General features: G+C 38.7%; 1 protein-coding gene across 5 annotated transcripts in view; it reads right to left on the reverse strand.

The window, feature by feature from the left end:
- The window catches only part of LOC127427416 (ataxin-2-like), a 54,729-nt gene that overhangs the window by 21,439 nt on the left and 8,282 nt on the right, over positions 1–25,008 (reverse strand). For all 5 annotated transcript variants that reach the window (XM_051675030.1, XM_051675040.1, XM_051675024.1 and 2 more), the window contains exons 2-7: positions 12,132–12,165; positions 11,891–11,950; positions 11,671–11,742; positions 11,184–11,334; positions 8,367–8,381; positions 2,316–2,440 (exon numbers count right to left, since the gene is read on the reverse strand). In XM_051675030.1, coding sequence (XP_051530990.1) covers positions 2,316–2,440; positions 8,367–8,381; positions 11,184–11,334; positions 11,671–11,742; positions 11,891–11,950; positions 12,132–12,165 — 457 coding nt within the window. The remainder of the gene's footprint in view (positions 1–2,315; positions 2,441–8,366; positions 8,382–11,183; positions 11,335–11,670; positions 11,743–11,890; positions 11,951–12,131; positions 12,166–25,008) is intronic.

A 25,008-nucleotide genomic window follows, 5' to 3' on the forward strand; every position in this document is an offset into this window, starting at 1 on the left:
GAAAGCCAAACATTGTGGCCATTTTACAACATGTTTAAGTCATGTCCTGTATTATCGAATACTGTGGAGTATATAAAGCAACAAAATCTGAGACAGTGTCTGAGACCGTCAATCCGGCATCAATCACATGGCAGGTTGAGCGCGTTACCGCGGAGACATAGCGCATGTAGAGACTTCACGCTATTCTCCGCGGCATCCACGCACAACTCACCACGTGCCCCACCGAGAGCGGGAACCACATTATAGCGACCACGAGGAGGTTACCCCATGTAACTCTACCCTCCCTAACAACTGGGCCAATTTGGTTGCTAAGGAGACCTGGCTGGAGTCACTCAGCATGCCCTGAATTCGAACTCGCGACTCCAGGGGTGGTAGTCAGCGTCAATACTCGCTGAGCTACCCAGGCCCCGTAATATCAGCCACTTAAAATACATAATGCAATTTTGTTACCTGTCGTCTTGGGCGTAGTATCATCTCTGACAATCTTGTTGAGCAATATAATAATGTTGGATCGCATTTCTCTGTATGATTAAATATTTCCTTAAAAAAAACAGGAGTTAAAACTGTAGACTACACAAACACTGTGAGCACCATGTTTGTTTACGTTTGAGTTAGTCACGTACAACTACCACGCACTCATGTAACCTTTTACGTCACAACTCTGTTCTCATGTCAGTGGAAAAGCACACCCAATTTATGATAGGCTCTAGATTACCCCGGCAGTGAACAAGCCGAGCACAGGCTCAGCATGAGAACCATTGGCATTTCGGTGGAAAAGGGCTATTTATGAGCCGAAATGGGGCGTGTTCCAGTGCTGGTGCACATATAGACACAAGGTTCCGTTTCAATGTTCAGTGGCGGTCCTACGAGATTTGATAGATAAAGGGAAAGCATTCTGAACCATAAATTGTTTCTGGCTGCTATATCCGCATGTCACATAGGCTTTGATGGTAATACAGTGGGGAAGCATCCCTTAGTGTGCTGCTTTATGAAGGGCGCACATTGCTCTCTCCCAGTCTCAAAACTGATTTCTCTGTCATGGGATTTAGCAGTGGTGCTTGATGCTATTTCAGTGTCTCCATTTGAGCCACTGGACAATGTTGATTTTAAAATATTGTCATTCAAGATGGCATAATTGCTAGCTTTGGCTTCAGCAAAATGCATCAGGGACATGCAACTTGTGTCAGGAGATGTAGGGGTTATATTATGACCAAACACTGCATTTATGCCCAAAGTTGTTCAGTCCATTGTTCCTCTTGAACTCAGTACTTTTTATCCACCATCTTTTGACTCTTCGGAGCAGCAGAGGTTGAATGCATTACACCCAGTGCCTGCTCTGCATATTTACACAGAACGGACTGAATGTTCAGGGAGAGTGATCAGCTGTGTGCATTTTGTGCGAAACTGCATATGGGGAAGCTGATCACCAAACAGCGCTTAACTCACTGGATAGAAGCGATTTCCATTATATATTCCAGTCAGGGTCTTATGGCCTTGACTGGTTTGCGTGCACATTAAACAAGGGGAATGTCTACATTGAGGGCTCTCTTTAGAGGGGTTACAATACAGGATATTTGTGAAGAGGCGAGCTGATCTTCACCAAATTCATTTGCAAGGTTTTATAAATTAGATGTTACAGCCCAGAATTTAGCGCATTCTGTAGTAAGCGTAGGCTCTTGACTCCACCAGGACTCATCCAGCCCTGGAAAATGTATTTATGGTTGGCAGACAGTTTCAAAGCAGGCTGTCTGGCAATATAGGAGTTAAGATATCCCATAGTGAGACACCTAAACGCATGCTTGAAAGAGAACTATAGATTACTTGCGTAACCCCTGTTCTCTGATAGCATTAAGTGAAGTGTCTCACCAGATCAACCTCCCTTCTGTGTGAAGCGAGGAAGAGGTGTGCTTGTTTTGAATGACGTAGTGACGTTGTGTCGACCCTTTTATACTGGGTAGCGGCGCCACTCCCAGACACAAGCATCACGTCTGCCAGCCAATAAGGGCTGGCGTAATGTAATAGGGCTTCTGAGGAATACGTGCAAGGGGCGTATCCTATAGTGAGACACCTCACTTAATGCTACCAGTACCAAAGAACTGGGGTTATGTAAGTAACCTATAGTTTTGTAAAAGCAATAAGCTTTCCTGAAAACATCCCATAACCACAGTAAAATCATTGTAACCATGGCATTAAGTGGCATATTGCTTTAAACAATTAAAAGTTGTTACTGCTTACTATAATTTTAAAATGATCATAAGCTTAATCCAATTTCAATCTGTTACATTATGGCAAGCCTCTACTGATTGTCATCTTACCATGTCAGTGTCGAGAGATTCCAGACTGCCTGAGACGTGCTGCTCTCCTCCATCCCAGGGCTCCAGATCCTTCTCTTTGTGCTCCCCGTTCAGACGAGCACTGACCGCACTGTCTGTGAAATTATCTACCCCACACAAACAAACAACAGGTTTAATTTCACTTACTGTACATCATGATGCAAAACCAAACAAATGCGTACAGAAGGGACAAACATGATGCAGACACAATCAAGTGGAAGAGAGAAATGTTGATTTCTAAATGGGCACAAACAGTGGGCGGGAGCGAGGATTTCAAATAAAGGCATATGACAGCAATCTTGTATTTGGGTTCAGCACACACACTAATTTCAAAGGCCATGTTCTCAGAAAACAGGGAGGAGCTGTATTTTTTTCCCCTGACATCTTGTTCAGTTAATTATAGAAGAATGAAGCTCTTGTAGCAATAGCCAGAGAATTTATGGGAAATTATTCCTCTATATCAAGTCAGTAGGGTTGCTCCGATACCAACATTCTGGCTTCGGTACAATACCAGCCCTGGTACCTCTGTATCAATACTATAATCAATAAATAAAAAGCCTCAGATTTTTGATGAAATTACACAGAAAATGACTTGATTAAAAGAACTGCTCAAAGTCTCACAGATACAAATTATGCGGTTTATGTTTGAATTTTTCTGGATTCCATGTTAAATGTTTTAATTAAATGTTATGATCAAATGGTGTTTAATCAAATCGATACATACAGTTTTAATCAAATAAAAATATAATAATATATGTATTTATTCTTTTTACAAAAAATTTCAATTTTATTCTTGGTAAAATAAAATGCTGCACAGTATTAATGAAAACATCAATGAAAAAAAAAGTCTGATTACCTGTGGTGCAAGGCTGCTTGCATTTGTGATATTGCTTACATTTAATATTACATAATTGTTATTATGAGTATTATTGCTACTTTTTGAATATTACATTTTTATGAAGTAGTTCTATTTTATAAAGTAGTTCTATTTTATAAAGTAGTTATATTTTTCTGTCTTCAATTTCATGCATCCATCTGAACAGAGCTTTCATGTTAGCAGGACTTTTATTTTGACAGACCTTTGAGTTCTTCCTGTCTTTGACGGGTTAGTTATATCAAGCTTCCCATTAATGCTGGGATACTCCTGTCGCGACTCTCGACCTGAAATCTCCGAGCTGCACCGGATGAGTTCATTTAAGAGTTAACAGCCGTTTATACTATAAACACACTGCATGAAAATTAAGCACCAGCAGTGTGAGTTGCATTTGTGTGTTTGTGCATGCGTGCGCCGGTGTGTGTGTGTGTGTGTGTGTGTGAGAGAGAGTTGGTTTTGGTGGTTTATGAGGATTTTATTACACTAGGTTATTACACTAGTCATTATGAGGGTATTATGATATAAAGGTGGTTTATGAGGACATAACTAGTGTCACCGTAATTCAAACGGCTTAAAAAATAAAACACATACTAAATGTTTTTTTGAAAATGTAAAAATGTCACAAAGTTTCAGTGATGCTTAGGTTTAGGGCTAAAGTTACGGTTGGTGTATAGAATAGTAAATTTGTACAGGGTAAAGATCATTATTTCTATGGAGAGTCCTCGTAAACCACCAATACCAACATACCGAAATTAGCAATAAGATGTTATCGTACCGTTTAAATTTTTTTGGTATCGCGATACTTCGTTAGTACCGGTAAACCGTGCAACCCTACAAGGCAGACAAGAAACAAAACGTTTTTCATGTTTTTCTCAGTGTCAATATCATGGCTAACAGTTTATTACACAAAATCATTCAATTCAACACAGAAACACTGACATCAGAGTGACATTCTTGAGAACATGACCTTCCATGGGTTAAGACAGAGGTTAAGGGTCACAGAGAACTCAAGGGGAAAAACAGTAATACAAAATTAAGAAAGAATCAATACCTAAGGGTTTATTAAACATAAAATGGCAGGAACCCATGCATTTTAATCAGTTATTTGAAGTATTTTCAAAGAATTGATAAATGAATTGAACTCATTTCCCAGAAATGCTGTTGTATGAACTAGAGTAGTGTATGAGTGCATAATTTGTGATTCATTTTTTTGCTCTTTGTCAAACTGTTCTTGCATTTAATTTAACTTTGTTCATGTTTGGTAAATTCGTTTTTATGAAGGATTGTATTGGGGAAAATGGAGCCTTTCCCCATAAGCATGCAAAAAAAAAAAAAGAAGAATAAAAACTAAATCACAACCAGAAGAATTATGATCCTGGAGCAAGACATCACACCAAGATTTATTAAAATGAAGCAATGTGCTCATGAAATGAAACAGGCTTCTAATATAACAATCAGGTTTGTATAAAGACAATTACAATGTTATAGAAGCTACTTGCAGCCAGCTTTGAGTGGGTTGAGCATTTGTATGCTGCTTGTTTGAAGTGGTGAAGTTTTAACACATGAACTACAGAACACAAATGAAGATTTTTAGAAGAATATATCAGCTCTGTAGCTCCATACAATGCAAATGAATGATGACCAAAACTTTGAAGCTCCAAAAATCACACAAAGGCAGCATAAAAGTAATCCATAAGACTCCAGTGGTTTAATCCATGACTTCTGAAGATATCTTATACATTTTGGAACAGACAAAAATATAACTCCTTTTTTTACTGTACATCTTCCCATTTCAGTCTCTAGGCACGATCATGATTTCAAGCTTGATTACACTTCCTAGTGCTTGACGCATGTGCAGAGTGCTAGATTAAGTAATAGGAAGTGTAGTAGGTGTTAGTTTAAGCCATTAGTCGACTAGTCGCATGTTTATGATATTCATTTAATTACTTAAATATATATATATTTTGGGGGGCATTAGAAAATGGTTTGAGTTCCAGGGCTGAGAAAGAATGTTATAAGTAACATTGCTAACACTGTTCTACATTATAGAGAAATACTAAACCGTAATAATGAGCCTTTAAAATATAAATTTTACAAGCACACATGAAGCGAGCCACAGCGACACCGGCAAAAGCTGTAATGATCCTGAATGTGTCGGGAAAACCAGCAAGAGACCAGTTCATTGTGACCAACTCTGCAGCCTATACATCTGTGATTAAAAAATAAAATAACACAAAAACACATTCACCTCGAACCATGATTTATATTTCAGTGATTATCATCATCATTATAATGATTATTTTTACATTTATAATTGTTTTTATTTCTCCATGATGTTAAGATGGATTCTTGCCTGACAGTAAATGGAAAGGTGTATATATATATATATATATTATTCTTTTATCACATATTTTTATTTGCTTTTTCGTTTCGTTTGGAGTGCAATTTGAATTTAGAAATGTATTTAAGTTTTTCATTTTTTTAAATAAATTAATTTAATTTTCAATGCAAAATCACTAAAGCAATAATATTCACCAATCCCTCAGCCCAGGGGTTGACGATGTAATTGGATATTGCGAGATATATATATATATATATATATATATACACAGGTGCATCTCAATAAATTAGAATGTCGTGGAAAAGTTCATTTATTTCAGTAATTCAACTCAAATTGTGAAACTCGTGTATTAAATAAATTCAATACACACAGACTGAAGTAGTTTAAGTCTTTGGTTCTTTTAATTGTGATGATTTTGGCTCACATTTAACAAAAACCCACCAATTCACTATCTCAACAAATTAGAATACATCATAAGACCAATAAAAAAAACATTTTTAGTGAATTGTTGGCCTTCTGGAAAGTATGTTCATTTACTGTATATGTACTCAATACTTGGTAGGGGCTCCTTTTGCTTTAATTACTGCCTCAATTCAGCGTGGCATGGAGGTGATCAGTTTGTGGCACTGCTGAGGTGTTATGGAAGCCCAGGTTTCTTTGACAGTGGCCTTCAGCTCATCTGCATTTTTTGGTCTCTTGTTTCTCATTTTCCTCTTGACAATACCCCATAGATTCTCTATGGGGTTCAGGTCTGGTGAGTTTGCTGGCAAGTCAAGCACACCAACACCATGGTCATTTAACCAACTTTTGGTGCTTTTGGCAGTGTGGGCAGGTGCCAAATCCTGCTGGAAAATGAAATCAGCATCTTTAAAAAGCTGGTCAGCAGAAGGAAGCATGAAGTGCTCCAAAATTACTTGATAAACGGGTGCAGTGACTTTGGTTTTCAAAAAACACAATGGACCAACACCAGCAGATGACATTGCACCCCAAATCATCACAGACTGTGGAAACTTAACACTGGACTTCAAGCAACTTGGGCTATGAGCTTCTCCACCCTTCCTCCAGACTCTAGGACCTTGGTTTCCAAATGAAATACAAAACTTGCTCTCATCTGAAAAGAGGACTTTGGACCACTGGGCAACAGTCCAGTTCTTCTTCTCCTTAGCCCAGGTAAGACGCCTCTGACATTGTCTGTGGTTCAGGAGTGGCTTAACAAGAGGAATACGACAACTGTAGCCAAATTCCTTGACACGTCTGTGTGTGGTGGCTCTTGATGCCTTGACCCCAGCCTCAGTCCATTCCTTGTGAAGTTCACACAAATTCTTGAATCGATTTTGCTTGACAATCATAAGGTTGCGGTTCTCTCGGTTGGTTGTGCATCTTTTTCTTCCACACTTTTTCCTTCCACTCAACTTTCTGTTAACATGCTTGGATACAGCACTCTGTGAACAGCCAGCTTCTTTGGCAATGAATGTTTGTGGCTTACCCTCCTTGTGAAGGGTGTCAATGATTGTCTTCTGGACAACTGTCAGATCAGCAGTCTTCCCCATGATTGTGTAGCCTAGTGAACCAAACTGAGAGACCATTTTGAAGGCTTAGGAAATCTTTGCAGGTGTTTTGAGTTGATTAGCTGATTGGCATGTCACCATATTCTAATTTGTTGAGATAGTGAATTGGTGGGTTTTTGTTAAATGTGAGCCAAAATCATCACAATTAAAAGAACCAAAGACTTAAACTACTTCAGTCTGTGGTCATTGAATTTATTTAATACACGAGTTTCACAATTTGAGTTGAATTACTGAAATAAATGAACTTTTCCACGACATTCTAATTTATTGAGATGCACCTGTATATATATATATATATATATATATATATATATATATATATATATATATATATATATCGTGAAGGAGGGAACAAAACAAATTTATTCACACACATGATGTATTTTCCCGGATAACAAAATACCTGTACAGTAGAGAATGCACAGATTAATTAGGTTCTTTGCCAGGAAGATGTTGACAACTGTTGTAAAACCATCTTTCAAAAAGCTGAACACCACACATTTTAATTGCACTTTAAAATTGCGCTTTATTGTGTAGGCTTAACCCTAACCCTGCTTAATGAAAATTACCCCATAGTACCACCTAGCATCCAACCAGCACTAACACCTGTTTCCTCATTTTTATGTGGAGTTTTTTTCTGCGACCAACCGACCAGTCATAACTTGGTTGACCAAAACTCTTCTCATCGACTAACATTTGGTCGACTATCAGGGGGCAGCCCTATTAAAGTAATAACCTTTATGCCATCCCAGATGTGGAGTAAGTGATGAGAGAATTTTCATTTTTGGGTGAACTATCCCTTTAAACTTTGTAGCCATAGTCAGAACATTGCACAAGTTTCCTCATACTGACTGGGGTGAAGTATAACTCACAACTTTCATAAAAAAATAGAATAAATAAACTTGGACTAGATCAGTTGTTGCAGATGCAAACTCATGAGCGGTGAAAAAGGTGAGAAAGTCATAGCAAGTGTTCCAGATGTATACTTTCTTTTGATCTGTTTGTTGTATCTAAAGCTTTTTTTTGAAGTGTTTAAACTTTAAGTAACCCTTTCAAGTTATTTTAATAAGGAAATAGTAGAACATTTTACAGAACTATTTGGCCAAATTAGCTTTCTAAAAAGTGACTTAAGCTAAAAGGCAAGTAGTTTGCATCCCAGTGTAATACTCACCTACTCAAAGAATGCTGCAAGCAACTAAAAAAAATATTTTGCACAAAAATAAACTGTGGGGGAAAAAAAGTTGCATTACCTGCATCCGATGAGACTGGATCCATTTAAGAGAAAAGAGACAGAATAAAGAACATGTCAGTTTGAAAGAGTAATTGACCAGATTCAACAATTCAAACTTACTAGGACAAAGAAAGGCTGCCAGGGTTGGACTTTACAAAAATGGGTACATTTATTTATTTATTTATTTTTAAAGTATGTAACCTGCAAATACAGTTCTTACCAAAAGGACAAATACAATATTTTTCATGCATTATGGTAAGGTTATTCCATTTTATATCACTGGGACTTGATAACTGTCACAGATTGTGAAGCTTTCACACAAGAATATGTCTGAAATTATTATTTCTCCATTCCTGAATGCAGTATGTAGTAGCATTATAAATATTTAATAATGGGTGATTTGCTTTGCTTATTTTGGATTTGGTGATTTGATTTGGCTTCTTTTGTTACAATTTTTGATTGACAGAAAAATAAATATAGGAACTAAATTTGTTGGTAGAGAAAGAATATACAAACTGCACAATTTTTACCTGAAACGCTTACTTGGTATTAACTTCTTATTTATTCATTAATTCAAGTAAACAAAAAGTAATAATTATTAATGGACAACAGCAGGCCTTATAAATGAAGTTTATCAAGGTTGCTTTGTGTGTGTAAACAGTTGGATTAGACTTGATATTGGACCGATTTGGCTTATGCAACAAACAGCAAAAACACCATATCCTCTCATCACTGCGAATCTGTAACTCAACTATAACAGGCTTTACAACAAGCAGCCCATCATGAGTGACCCCCTAATCACCTCTGCAATTCCCATGATGTTAGTGTGTCTCTGGATAACAGGTGAACTTAAGTGCCATTATGCACGTCATTCATTTCTCATTATAAAAGTAATAGGCTCTAAAATAAAAGCATATGACTGTAATCTTCAGAGGATCTGTATATGCAAACCTTCTGAATGATTCCACTGAACTGGGCAATAAGAAAAGTGATACATTTATTGTTCTTCATTAAAGGTGCTGTAAGCAATTTTAGCCATTCTAATATTTCCACAAGCTGTACCGCTGGATTAGCTACCCCCCACCCCCCACCCCCCTCTTTCCAAAACCCTGCACTGAAAAGGGCTAGGCAATATGTAAAAATTATTTTATCAATAATCGGCTTATTGCGATATACAATTATATTGTCAACCCCACTGTCGAGGGTTGGTGAATATTTTTGCTTTATTGATTTTGCTTTAAAAGTGTAATTAATTTTTTGAAACACGAAAAACATAAACAAAAGATATTTCTAAATTCAAATTGCACTTTAAACTAAACGAAAAAAGCAATAAAATAACCGATCAAAAAAATCTTATTTAACACCTTCCCAAACATATACCGTCTCCAACAACCCCATTTGCCATCACGCAAGCATCCGTCAATGACAACAGGTGGAAAATTACTAATAGCCTACAGATTAAGAACTAAAGACAATCATAAATGTAAAGACAATAATAATCATAATAAATAAGCCTAATAAATTCCCTTGTGTTCCCAAAATAATGCTGCCAAATGTGTGTTCTTATTGAATGTGTGTTTGTACTGAATTTTGGTAATACAGTTAATGCTGCCTAATGAAAAGAAAGTGCTATATCACACCCTGGGCTACTGTTTAATATATTTGCCGACTTCCCAGATCCATGGTTTTGCCATTTCCTGATATTGTCGATCATCATCTGTCAATGAGTGTCGCAATAGGCATCGCGATCTTTGAAAGACATCGTCAATATCCGATAACATCATCCTATCGCCCAGCCTTAATACCAAATGAGCTTTACTGAGAACAAAATCGTGCAGAAACAGTTGTCAAAAACAACAGCAGCAAAATAGCACCAATAACTGACAACTGTTATGAACAACATGGCATAAAAAAAATGGCATTAAGTCTCAATAATTCGCTGAAACTACAATACTATGAGAACACTCAAAATGATTGACAGGCAGAAAGCGTCATTGACCGTGGCCTGCGGACACATTTTTGCTTGCCATTTACAGAAACTAGAGCTGTCACAGAGTCCAGTGAGATATCTCACTACACTTATTTTATGAATATCTTTCAAGGAGTAGGAACATTTTTCACATACCTTTCCATGTAAAAAATTGCTTACAGCACCTTTAATTCAACTAAAAAGGAATTCCTGAAAAAACGTAAGCAACTAAGGGCTATGAACAGTGGGTTGCACGTTTTAGGGTTACATTATCAAGGTTTCCAGTCAGGAGTTCATAGGAGGGGGAAAAAAGCAGTTGCACAAGCACTTTTGTTCTGTTCTTTGTACTTAACTTATCCACTGGCTAATAAAATACATTGTGCATGTAAAATGTTTGCTTTAGGAGCATATAATGGGGTATAAAATGTTTACGAACACAATCTATTCACATTGGACCTCTATATCAGGGCTTAAATGTGCAACAAGTGAAAGGAGAATGCATCAACCATTCTGCAGCAAAACACATTAGATGGCTCCTCCTCAGTAATAAATAACATCTTGACTTCTCAGTCTAACAAAACAATACGCCTTTGCGAAAACTTTGAATTCGTAGCATTTTCAAGTCAGACCGCACAATCTTTTTAATACCTAGCAATAAATACAAGCCTTTGAATAAATCGAGTTTGCTTTGATGACAGTTAACTGATCTATTCTCCAGTTATTTTGATATTATAATTGACTGATAAAATATGAACTGCTAGTAAAACACATTTGATTTATTTTTTCACAGTTTAAAACCTTCAAAGTAACCACTAAACAGGAAGTGGGAAAAACATTACTTTGATAAGAGAATAGTGCAGGTCTCACCTTTCTTGCCATAGTTGAAGTCCACATCTTTAAAATGCACCACCACTACATCTGAGGATTTGAATATAATGCTCTCTACAATATCCTCACGGCGAGGCCCAATGCTAGGATCTACACCCTTTCTGTGTGCTGCATCCAGGACAATGTCACACTGCATATGAAGATAGCCAAACAATAAAATGAGAAAACAAAAGTCATAAAAATTTGCATTTAAGCCTTTTAGAAAGATTTAGGGTAAATTTGACACTATGTGCAATGCAAAAAAGCTCTATTACTATTCTAGCGTTGATCAAAATCTTTAAACTTTGAATAAACTGTGATTCACATGACTCTTTTCCAGAAATGTAGCTTGTTTGTTCTGGTATTTAATCAATGCGGCTATTTAAACTTTTGACCTCTTCACTTCTGTGACTTCTCATTTTTACTAAAGCTGCACAGTGATGATTTAAATGCATGAGATTAGAGCCACGTAAAGTCTTCTCCTCACCTCTGGGCCATAGGTTTTAAAAACTCCTTCATAGATTAGGCCATTTTTGACCTTAAGTTCACATTTGGTTCCCTGTTGTGGGGTGAAATACAAGAATAGAAATACAAGAATCAGAACAGTCTGTAATTTATTACCCATCCATGTAACTAATTGAAAACTGACAGAAACTATATGAATAAAGATGCATTTAATATCTTCAGTCTTGCCAATTTGGACTTACCACAACTGAGGTCAAAACATGAACCATCCTCATGTTTGCATAAACTCCACTGAAGGTCACCTTAAAGACAAATGAAAAAAACGAAGATTATTTTTAGCTGAAAAGGAGCTATCTAAAAAAATTGGCCTCCATTTAAACCAAGGAATGTTTGGAGATAAAAATGAACTAAATCTTAAATGTGAATTGGTTCAAAAGGTCCCTGTTATAACAAAAAGGATACTGAAATAAATGTTTAACTCACTGCCATGGAGGGTCCTTTGGCATTGTTGCGTCCTCTGTAGGGAAGAAAAGAAAAAGCATGACTGATAAACTTTTTTTTTTCCTCCCCTTTTCTCCTCAATTTGGAATGCCCAATTCCCAATGTGCTCTAAGTCCTTGTGGTGGCGTAGTGACTCGCCTCAATCTGGGTGGCAGAGGATGAATCTAAGTTGCCTCCACGTCTGAGACAGTCAATCCACGCATCTTATCACATGGCTTGTTGAGCGCATTACCACGGATACATAGCACATGTGGAGGCTTCACGCTATTCTCTGCAGCATCAACGCACAACTCGCCACGCGCCCCACAGAGAGCGAGAACCACATTATGGCGACCACGAGGAGGTTACCCCATGTGACTCTACCCTCCCTAGCAACTGGGCCAATTTGGTTGCTTAGAAGACCTGGCTGGATTCAAACTCACGACTCCAGGGGTGGTAGTCAGCGTCTACTCACTGAACTACCCAGGCCCCCATGACAGATAAACTTGATAATAACAGAAACTATAACTCAAACGCACACAAAGACAAGGAAGTGTCCTCCTAAAAAAGTCTCACACTCTCATAAGCAAGAAAATCATGACACCAGAGGAGCTATTGATTGCACATATAATTGCATATACCCAGAGCTGTAATAACAGAGAGTGACAGATAATAATATGCTTTATGCAATTTATTGTGCAAAGAAGCTTGTGAAGTTTCTGAACAACAAACACATAGGCTGAATGAACATTTTACCGAGACGATCTGATTCATAGCCACTGTCATTATACCTTAAACATGCAAGATTGTTTTAGAAGAGAGTATTAGAGACTAGAGGTTGACCAAAATGAGTTTTTTAATGGCCGAAGCCAATATACAGAGCAGGGTGGCCGATATATCACACAATTTAAAGGGGTTATGTCATGAGTAATCAAATTTTCCTTGATATTTTGACACATCAAGAAAGAGGTCATTCTACTATAAAAATATACTGTAAATTCCAGAACTCAAAACTTAAAGGAATAGTTCACCCAAAAATGAAAATTAGCTGATAATTTACTCACCCTCAGGCCATCCAAGATGTATCTGTTTCTTTCTTCATCAAAACAGAATTTAAGACTTTTAGGATTTCATTTCAGGCCTCCTCCTCTAAACAATGCAAGTGAATGTACTCCATTTTTTGACAGACCAAAATGCATATTTAGGGTGCATCAAAATAATCCACATGACTCCAGTTGACAAATAAAGTTCTTCTGAATGCAAACGATTGATTATTTTGAGAAACAAAACAATACTTATATACTTTTTAACTACAAATGTTCACTTCCGTACATCTCTGTGACGTGCACTCATGAGAGGGATGATGTATGCTCATTGGTAAGGTCACGCGTCACGTGGAGGAGGAGTCAGGAAGTGGGTCATTGTTTACATTGGGTTTTTTTTTATTATTATTATTTGGAAATTCTTTTTTATTTTATATTGTTTTGAAATAGTTTTGGACTGTTTTGGTTTGTGAATGGCACAAGTTTCTCTTGTAAACAATGACGCGCTTCCTGACGACTCCTCCACGTGACGCATGACCATACGCGACCATACAAGAGACCCTGATCTGTTTTATTTCATAGTCATAATGCAGAGATAAATGTAAGAAGTTCATCTACACATTTACAGTTCCGTAGCTACTGGGATGAAGGGTGGAAAACATTCCAGTGGCCCACAACAATCGAGGCCCAGAATTCATGGCTACAGCCCTGTGCATTTAGGAAGAAATCAAAATCAATGAGAAGGTAAAACAAGAATAAGTGCACATGATTTAGATACAAACTACCAAGGTATTCCAGTCAATGCCGATAATTTATAGAATAAGGGCTGTGAATGACAGCACTTTTTCAGCAGCAAGACTACAAAACAAATGCTGCATTTAGGATTGTGCAGTATACCGGTACTAATGAAATATCATGATAACAAAAAATTTTAAACGGTACAATATTGGGGGCCTGGCTAGCTCAGTGAGTAAAGACACTGACTACCACCCCTGGAGTTGTGAGTTCGAATCCAGGGCATGCCGAGTGACTCCAGCCAGGTCTCATAAAGCAACCAAATTAGCCCGGTTGCTAGGGAGGGTAAAGTCACATGGGGTAACCTCCTCGTGGTCGCTATAATGTGGTTCTCGCTCTCTGTAGGGTGCAAGGCGAGTTATGCGTGGATGCCGTGGAGAATAGCGTGAAGCCTCCACATGTGCTATGTCTCCACGGTAACGCGTTCAACAAGCCATTTGATAAGATGCGTGGATTGACTGTCTCAGACATGGAGGCAACTGAGATTCATCCACTGCCACCCAGAGTCACTACGCCACCACGAGGACTAAGAGCACATTGGGCATTCCAAATTGGGGAGAAAATAAAAAAATAAAACAATGATACAATATCATCTTGTTGTTCATTTCTGTACCATATTAAAGTATGCTGCCATTAGCAAAATGTAATAGTTTTGAGATCAAATGAAAGACCATTTGAAAATAATAATACAAAAGCCTCTATATGGCCAAGTGTGATCATTAAACAGCAGAAGGATGTCATTTAATGAAATAATATACAGTCACATGTGCTGCATGACACAGTATGGATAAGAGGCGCCTCTCTGCCCTGTCATCTCCTTCACACACACAGGCACGCAATGAACACACACACACACACACACACACACACACAGGCACGCACAAGAACACACACACAAACGCAACACACACTACTAATGCTTGATGTTTATGCAGTGTGTCCAATAGTATCCATCTGCAGAGCCAAAGATCAGTGTGTTGAGTGTATAAATGGCTGTGAACTCTCAAATGAACTCTTTCTCCGTTGCAGCTCGGAGATTTCAGCTCGCGAGTCATGTGAAGCTTGATATAACAAACTCTTCACAAACAGGAAGAACTTTAAAGATCTTTCAAAATAAAAGTTCAGCTGAAATGAGAGCTTTATTTAACTGGATGCGTGAAATTGAAGACATTACGACAGAAAAAAATTACTACTGTATAAAAGTGTAATATTCAAAGCAGTTGCAGTAATACTCATAGTAACAATAATATATTAAATATGATATAATATAATATCATATAATATATAATATAATATATTAAATGGTTATATTACTAGTATTATTGTTTGTAAGCAATATCACATAAGCAAGTGTACTGAATATCAGCATGTTGTGATTCAGCCATGGCAGCCTTTTGCCTCAGGTAATCAGATTGTTTTCATTTAATGTTTTCATTAATACTGTAAAGCTCTGTTGTGCATCTTTTTTTACCAAAAATAATATATATATATATATATATATATATATATATATATATATATATATATATATATATATATATATATATATATTTGTTGTGAATCTCAGTTCTGTGTACACAAGAATTACATTTTCTCCCATGCCTCTCAGCTGTAGGAATCAAACTGACCAAGTATCTTTACATCACAATAAGAACAGTAATCTTATTCATTACATGGTAGCGCCACATGCTCTAGAGTAACATACTTACAAAAATGCCATGTTTTCCATGACGGTTTTTATACATGCAACCTCTTGAAAATGTCAAGGTTGGGACAGTGGCCTAACTTTCCCCTCTTCACCGTGCTCGTGAGCGTGCGCTACTTCTAATCTGTAATGAAATGCATTCGCCTGAGAAGTAGGCCAGTAGGGGAAATACTTGTTTTCTATCTGTAAAGTAATGGGAAACATGCATATCTAAGCTTATGTCCTCAAGTTAACCTAATAAAAGCGAACTGGTCGGCAGCCTCGCTCATGTCATTCTAAACAGTGACACAGAGAGCCGACATGCGACTTCTCATATGGGAGATGACTTCCCATAATGTCGTTCCCTATCGATTCAGTTCACGAGACATTGCTGAACGCTTTGGGGAAATTCCTTTTCCACAACCTAGTTGAAGCCTTTGTATCATAACGGCAATCTTATGATTGACAGTGGTGTTTGAATTACTTTAATTCACCAAAATGGCATTCAGCTGATCACAAAGTATAGTCAGGACATTACTGATGTAAAAAACAGCACCATCACTAACTGAAAAAATCATTTTTGATCAAATCTAGACAGGCCCAATTTCCAGCAGCCATCACTCCACCACCTTATCCTTGAGTAATCAAGCTAAATTGCTAATTTGGTACTAGAAAATCACGTCATTATATCAAACAGTTATATAAGCTATTTGGTTCGTTAAATGAAGCTTAACATTGTGTTTGTGTTTGTTTTTGAATGGTCACAATATGCAATAGACTGGCATGTCTTAAGGTCAATATTAGATCAAAAATGGCAAAAAAAGAAACAGCTTTCTCTAGAAACTTGTCAGTCAATCATTGTTTTGAGGAATGAAGGCTATACAATGCTTGAAATTGACAAAAAAAAAAATGAAGATTTCATGCAAAGGTGTACACTACAGTCTTCAAAGACAAAGGACAGCTGGCTCTAACAAGGACAGAAAGAGATGTGCAAGACTAAAAAAATTACTTAGGAGATATTGGCTCCTAAACTGAAACATCGAGGAGCCAAATGGCTGTTTTTAGTTACCAAATCACAGAATTGCTCGATTTAGATTGCTGTTCAGAAACAAGACAGAAAGCAGAAGGAAGACAGCTGATAACTCATTAATCGGAGATTTAATAAACAGTATACAATATATAGTTGAGCTGAGTTTGCACTCCCTTTTGTCTCAAATGTTCACACCCCTTTCATAATTTATACAAATATAAGAGATAAAATAATTTATTTTATTTAATACTGCTCTTCACAATCTACATTACAGATAATTATATAAAGTATAGTGTGCATATAGTAGTTTGTTGTCTTCTTGAGCATCAATGAATGTTTGCACCTTGTGTAACAGTTGTGTACAAGTCCCTCAACTGTCCTAAATGTCAAAAGCTTTATCTCATATACAGTGCCTTGCAAAAGTACTCAGACCCCTGATCAATTCTCTCATATTACTGATTTGCAAATGGTACACTGAAATTTCATTCTGATTGATATTTTATTTTAAAACACTGAAACTCAAAATCAATTATTGTGTGATTAAGGTGACATTGTTTTTTTGTTGGGAAATATTTTTATGAAAAATAAAAAACTGAAATATCTTGCTTGCATAAGTATTCAACCCCCACATTTTAATACTGGGTCGAGCCACCTTTTGCTGCAGTAACTGCTTTAAGTCTTTTGGAGTACATATGTACCAGCTTTGCACACAGTGACGAAGTGATTTTGGCCCATTCTTCTTGGCAGATTTGCTCCAGGTTCAGGTTGTTTGGGCGACACTGGTGGACTGCAATTTTCATACAGTGCCACAGATTCTCAATAGGATTGAGATCAGGACTTTGACTGGGCCACTGTAGGACATTTATCTTTTGGTTCTTGAGCCACTCCAATGTTGCTTTGGCCTTGTGCTTGGGATTATTGTCATGCTGAAAGGTGCATTTCCTCCCAAGCTTCAGTTTTTTAGGGGACTGAAGCAGGTTCTCTTGCAGTATTTCCCTATATATTGCTCCATCCATTCTTCCTTCAATTCTAACAAGATGCCCAGTCCCTGCTGATGAGAAGCATCCCCACAGCATGATGCTGCCACCACCATACTTCACTGTAGGGATGGTGTGTCTTGAGGCATAGGAAGTGTTAGGTTTGTGCCACACATAGCACTTTGAGTTTTGGCCAAAAAGCTCTATCTTGGTCTCATCAGACCACAAATCCTTCTCCCACATTGCAGCTGAGTCACTCACATGCTCTCTGGCAAACTCGAGATGTGCTTTCAGATGGTACTTTTTGAGTAACGGCTTCTTTTTGCCACCCTCCCATACAGGCCAGCGTTATGCAGTGCTCTTGATATGGTTGACTGGTGCATCATTACCCCACTCCCAGCCACTGAACTCTGTAGCTCCTTCAAAGTGATTGTTAGCCTCTCTGTGGCTTCTCTCACAAGTCTCCTTTTTGTTAGAGTGCTGAGTTTTGAGGGACAGCCTTTTCTTGGCAGTGCCTGGGTGGTGTGGTGCAGCTTCTACTTCCTGATTATTAATCCAGCTGTGCTCACTGGAATATCCAAACATTTGGATATTATTTTGTACCCTTTCCCTAATCTATGCATTTTTATTACTTTATTCTAACTTCTGTGGAATGCTCTTTGGTCTTCATTTTTCTTCAGATTCACATCCTGACCAATGATCCTTCAACAATGTTTTTTTTTTTTTTTTTTTTTTCAGAAAATGTGATTGCAACTTTAATGATTCACAGGTGGATGCCAATCGTAAAGTAACTGTGTCCTCGTTAGGGCAATTTCTGTCATCGGTGTAACCTGGCAGCTTCCACAGCACAGGGGTTGAATACTTATGCAAGCAAGATATTTCAGTTTTTATATATATATATATATATATATATATATATATATATATATATATATATATATATATATATATATATATATATATATATATAATTTTTATTTTTTTCCAACAGAAAACCAATATCACCTAACAATAATTGATTTTGAGTTCCAGTGTTTTAAAATAAAATATCAAACAGAATTAAATTTCATTGCACCATTTGTAATTCAGTATTATGAGATAATTGGTCAGGGGTCTGAATACTTTTGTAAGGCACTGTGTTTGTGTGTATATATATATATATATATATATTTATTATATATTTTTTTTTTTTTTAGTATAGACCTTATTCACGCTAGCACCATCTTTGATTTTTAACTGGAATAACAATGAGGCTGTGAGGGATAGACTTACCATCTCTTCAATGGGCTGTACTGCAGTTTAAAGTGTCTTTGGATCATTCCGCGGACAAAACATTGATAAAATATCTGTCCAAGAACATTCTGTATACAAAGAACTACAGACAACATGAGTTGTGGAAAATCAGATGTGATCTAGGAGCTTTATACGGCTTTACACCATTCATGCCACTGAAGAGATGGGAAGTCTATCTCTCACAGACTCGTTGTCATTCCCATTAAAAATCAAAGATGGCACTAGCGTGAATAAGGCCTATTGCCTTAGTCTTTTACTGTTACCAGATGGCCCAGGCACAGAGACTACAAGAGTGCAAACCGAATGAAATCCCAGATGCAGTTTATTGCGCTACTCCAATCCCAATCAATAATTACCAGGAGAAAAAAATTGATACACAATAAGGGACTTTTAATTATAAAGAAGCCCGAAATACACATGGGACTCTTATTTTGAAATGCCTGAGCTCCTGAGTTAAAACCCTCAGTTCATTTCGGGTGATTCATAAAAAATATCCGGTTCAAAAGAGTAATGTGGTCACGACTCTCTCACGCTCGGTTTGTTGTTGCATGCGGTGCAGCGAGCTCGTCAGAAACAGAACGGGTGAAAAGAGGCACGAGACACACTGGCGCTCTAAAGATGTATTCAATAACTCACAAGATGATATCTGACGAAACCTCATATGAATGCACACAACAAATTTTAAATTATAGTCGCAATAAATAATTTTTGGTCACATTTACGACCATTTTAGTCGCAGTCTGGAGCCCTGGATGTGGAAGGCCCAGATGTACAACTAAACAAGAGGATAAGTACATCAGAGTCTCTAGTTTGAGAAATAGATGCCTCACACGTCCTCAGCAGACAGCTTCATTGAATTCTACCCACTCAACACCAGTTTCATGTACAACAGTAACGAGAAGACTCAGGGGTGCAGACCTTATGGAAAGAATTGCAAAGAAAAAGCCACTTTTGAAACAGAAAATCAAAAAGATAAGGTTAAAGTGGGCAAAGAAACACAGATATTGGACATCAGATAATTGGAAAAGAGTATTATGGATCTTAACCCCATTTTGTGGGATCATCAAGACTGTAAGGTGCGTGAGAAGTGCACAAGACAGCCACATCTATGGCAAGTGCTACAGGAGGTGTGGGGTGAAATGTCACCTGAGTATCTGGACAAACTGATCTGCAAAGCTGTCATTGCTGCACTTGGAGGATTTTTTGATGAGAACTCTTTGTAGTTTAAGAAGTTCTGAAAAAAAAATTCTAATTGTAATTTTTCAAGTTATTAATGTCCTGACTATACATTGTGATCAGTTGAATGCCACTTTGGTGAATAAAAGTACCAATTTCTTTCCATAAGAGTAAAATCTGTGCATTATTCCAAACTTTTGGCCGCCAGTGTATATATATTGTAATATTCCGTCCAAGTGATGTAAAAAACTCATAAAACAGCCGCTTGTGTGTACGCGTCTTTTTAAAGATATCATATCGCAAGTGTTCCTGTGAGCGACACATCACTCCGTCAGACCAACATGAGAGCTGCGTTCGCTCTCTGGGCCGCCCACGACAAAGCAGCACTCATGGGGACAGACTGCCCTCACTGTGAGGACATGAGTCTCAAGATGCTCCGCTCTAGGGTCGCCCTCGTTCTGAGGGACGATTCCACCTCACGCTCCCTTCCAACCGCTTCCTGTGTTAAGTCTCGAGGGACCACATGAGGAAGCATGGCGGGGCCGCGAGGTAGAGATGGAAGAAACCGAGGAGTATCTCGCACCGGCGCAAGCTCCACGAGCCCCTTGATCTTCCCACGCAGCGTCTTTGCCAGTGCAGTACGCACGTGACGACCTCCAGCCCTCTATGAATGAGCACGGTGTTGTCGTATTCGGCGAGTCTGATGATGATAATGATAAGTGTCCCTCGCAGCCTCGGAAGAATGGTCCATGGAAGATGCTGCAGCCCCTCCACCCACTATCATCGAGGAGCACGTCTTTTTGCCTCCTGTCGAGCCGGAAAATTCTCGTCTGAATGAATGATTCCTGCACACCGTCTGCCGCTTCCTATGTATTGCTTGAACAGTGCGCGTACCTCGTAGTGGCTGCTCGACACACGCTGAAGGCTGAAAAAGCTCTTTCTTCATCTCCAATCAAACTCACTCGCGGGAGATTGGTGTCTATTGTTTGCGTGCTCGAGCCTTTACACTATTAGCGCTGTACACGGATGCGTGACACGCTCTGAGTAAGAAGCTCGTTTGTGCGTTTCGCGAACACGTGATGCGCTTCCGGGCATCTCAAGAGACAAATCAACCCACACTCCACACAAAATGCTCCCGTCTTATAAACGGCAGCTCCCCTCAACACACGAACAAAACTCGGCACCCACCCGCGCATTGCGTGGTCGCTTGGCGCACGTTACCGAGCATTTCTCAGTATGTAAAAAACAAAAAAACAAAAAAAAAAACTGTGTGTGTGGTTATACATTCCAGTTCGCGATGCAGCCACCTCGCTTCAACAGCGTTCTATCCTCCACGTTACAGTGCAGGACATGCCCATTCTGCACTCCGAGGTAGTAAATCTCCTTGTGAGAAAGGCAATGGGGTCGTTCCCCATACCGTGCACAGAGAGAATGTCACAGCCGTTATTTTCTCATCAAAATTTAATTCTGTTCAAAATGATCACATACAAACAATTCTCTCTCTTCATTGCATGTTTCACAGGGCAGGGATTTATATGTTAATTCCCGTAGAAAATGGTTTGTGCTAATTGCATTTGTATATATTTGCATGTTTGCATACTCATAAACCATAACTTTGTGTACTTATTATCTTTGGATCAAGCCATTCTAGAGAATTTGCCTTGGTTACCCGTTTCACACACTGCGCACAACCGCTTCCCAATGGTGAGTGGCGCGTTATCAATTAGTATCAAATATAAAGCGCCCGTTATCCTGTTATGTGAACGTGTGGTGGGCGCTCACGGGCATGTCAGATTGGGTTCTAAAAAGTATCGAACACAGGTATGCGATCCAATTCGCATGCAGACCGCCTCGCTTCAACAGTGTTTTATCCTCGGCAGTTCCATAACGGGACGTGCCTGTATTACGTGCAGAAATTCACAATCTCCTAGCAAAAGATGCGATAGTGGTTGTTCCGAGCTGCCACGGCCGCAAAGGGTTTTAAAACTACTATCCTTTCTTTCCGAAGAAAGACGGCGGTCTTCAGCCGATCCTAGATCTGAGACGCTTGAATCGGACGCTGGCAAAACTTTCATTCAAGATGTTAACTCAGACACAGATCTTATCGCACATCCGCCCAAGGGACTGGTTTGCGTCAATAGATCTAAAAGATGCGTACTTTCGAGGGGTCACGTGACGCCATGCAAGGAGCAGACGTGTGAGCGACGAGTTCTGCGCACTTTGCTGAATTTTCTATTATTTTCATATTATAGTCTGGTGAAATTTGATACACCCAGTTACACATTTGCCCTTTATTGCAAAACATGGAAAAGAAGTCAAAATCCTCGGGCTCTGGAGACATTAAAAGACACTTACGTGTTCAGGATGAAAGCCCCGACAGGCCTACAGACCGGGGACTCGATTTAGATGGCGCGGCGGGAGAGGAGATCCAGCGTCAGTTGTCCCCAGTGTTTGGGTGATGTTGACGAAGATTCTTGCCGACTTGGAGGATCTCGCTGTAATACGTCGATCGATCATGGCGATGGAAATAAAATTCTCCGAGTTAGGTACAAGAGTGTCTGATGTTGAAAAACGAATCGATTTTCTGGAATCTTCGGAGAGGGAATTAACCGCTAATCCGCCCGCGACCAAAGTTGATTTGGAACATCTCCTTGAAAAGCTTGAAGATCTTGAGAATAGAAGCCGCAGAAATAATGTTCATATTTTTGGAATTCCTGAGCATGAGGAGGGCAGAGATATGGTGAAATTCCTAGACGAGTTTTTCCCGAGTTTGCTCGACATAACAGGCCACAAGCTGGAAATCGAGCGAGCTCACAGAGTGCCAGCTCACAGATCTGCTGAGGGAGACAGGCCCAGGTCGATTCTGGCCAGATTTCTGAGATCATCCGATAAATGTGTTGCGCCAGGCGAGGAGCAAAGGGAAGCTTAAAAAGAACCATAATATTTTCTTGTTCCCAGACTTTGCGAGTTCGACGAGAGAAACGCGATCGGTTCAAGGAATGTAAGAAACTCTTACATCAGAAAAAGATCTTGTTTGCTCTAATGTTTCCTGCCAAACTGAGAATAGAAACGAAGGTCGGTCGCAAAGTATTTACATGTCCAAATCTGGCAATATCTTTTATAGAATCAATGACTGAGTGAACCATTGGATGTTTCTCATGTGAGTGGGCCTGACTCGCTGTACCTAACTCTTGAGGAAGCTTGGCGACATTTTGGGTTTTTTGCGTTGGCTCCGCCGAGCGGCTGGAGCTTGTTTTGTGAGTAACACTTTTCCTTAAAGAAACTTTTGCATTGAAGTTCCCGGCCAGTTTGAGAGTAGACACTACGGATGACCGCAAAATATCTACATGCTCACACAAAGGATGTCTTTTATGGAGTCGACGGAGTATGTAAGTCATGGTATATACGTTTATGCAGCCTCCGAGTGAAATGACTCGATCATCCGGGGAACCGGGATGCCGGTTTTGTTTCTTTTTGTATTGGTTCCGCCTAGCAGCTGGAGCTTGTTCTATTGAATAACACTCCTTTGGAACAGCTGTGAATTAATCTGTTTGTTCTTCGTACTTATTCCTCCTGCTGGCTGTAGTTTGTTTTGTTGAGTTTTTTTTTATGAGACTTAGGAATGATTACGTCATCTGCTGAACTCATAACAGCTGGCTCACTGAACATTCGTTTGTCTGTCTGAGGAATCTGAATGGTTTTGTATCAGCTGGAATTTGTTTTGTGGAAGATCACACCTTTGAGACAGTTCTGTGAATGAATCTACACATTCTTTGTGTTCATTCTTCCTATTGACTGGGTTTATTTCACAAATTATTTTCTGTTATGTAATTTTGCCTCACAAATTTGTGAGGCAAAATTGAGCAATCCGATGGCAAAGTTGTCGTGGGGACTTGAGGGCGTTCATGGACCTTTTGAGTTTGGAGGGATTGTCGCCGGTTGGCGCTGTCGTGCGCAGGGTTAATGTGCATGTTTTTCTTTTTTCTGTTTGTTTTGTTCGGGGGTTGATTGTTTCACTAATGGGGAATGTGGTCTGTATAATTTTCTTTTTGACACACAATTTATTTTTTCTACAATATCAAAATGTCAAATGTTAATATGAGTGTACTATCTCTCTCCACATGGAATGTGAATGGGTTGGGGCACCCCATAAAAAGAAGGAAGGTTATTACTTTTCTTAAACGTAAGAAATATGATATAGTGTTTCTTCAAGAAACACATCTTTCCCCGCAGGAAGCTGAAAAATTTGGGAAAATATCGGGTGGACATGTTTTCTTTAGTACTGGCTCAAGTAAGAGCAAGGGAGTCATTATATTGGTAAATAAACATCTACAATTCAAATGCCTCAAACAGATTAAAGATAAATTAGGAAGAGTAATTAATGTGTTAGTTGAAATTCACGGGCATAGATTGATTTTGGCTAATATTTACGCACCTAACGCTGATGATCAGGGCTTTTTTATAGATCTTGAAGGGATGTTGCAAGCCGCTGGCATCCCTCATGATATAATATTGGGAGGAGACTTTAATCTTTTGATGGACTCAGTCCTTGATCATAGTGAAGCAAAAGTGTGCAAGCCCCTAGAGCAACATTGACGCTTCACAGAATGTGTAAAAATCTTGGTCTTACAGATATTTGGAGACTTTTTAACACATCTGGTAGGGACTACACATTTTTTTCATCAGTCCATAAGATTTATTCTAGAATATAATTTTTTTTATATCCAAATCCCTCATTTCATCTGTTGTTGATTGCTCAATTGGAAACATTTTAGTCTCAGATCATGCTCTGGTGAGTTTAGAGGTGATGCCACATATAAAGAAAAAGAAATCATATAGTTGGCGCCATAATGTGTCCCTTTTGCAAAATCCTGATTTCCAA

Source organism: Myxocyprinus asiaticus, chromosome 3, assembly GCF_019703515.2.
Source record: "Myxocyprinus asiaticus isolate MX2 ecotype Aquarium Trade chromosome 3, UBuf_Myxa_2, whole genome shotgun sequence".
NCBI classification, from domain to species: Eukaryota; Metazoa; Chordata; class Actinopteri; order Cypriniformes; family Catostomidae; genus Myxocyprinus; species Myxocyprinus asiaticus.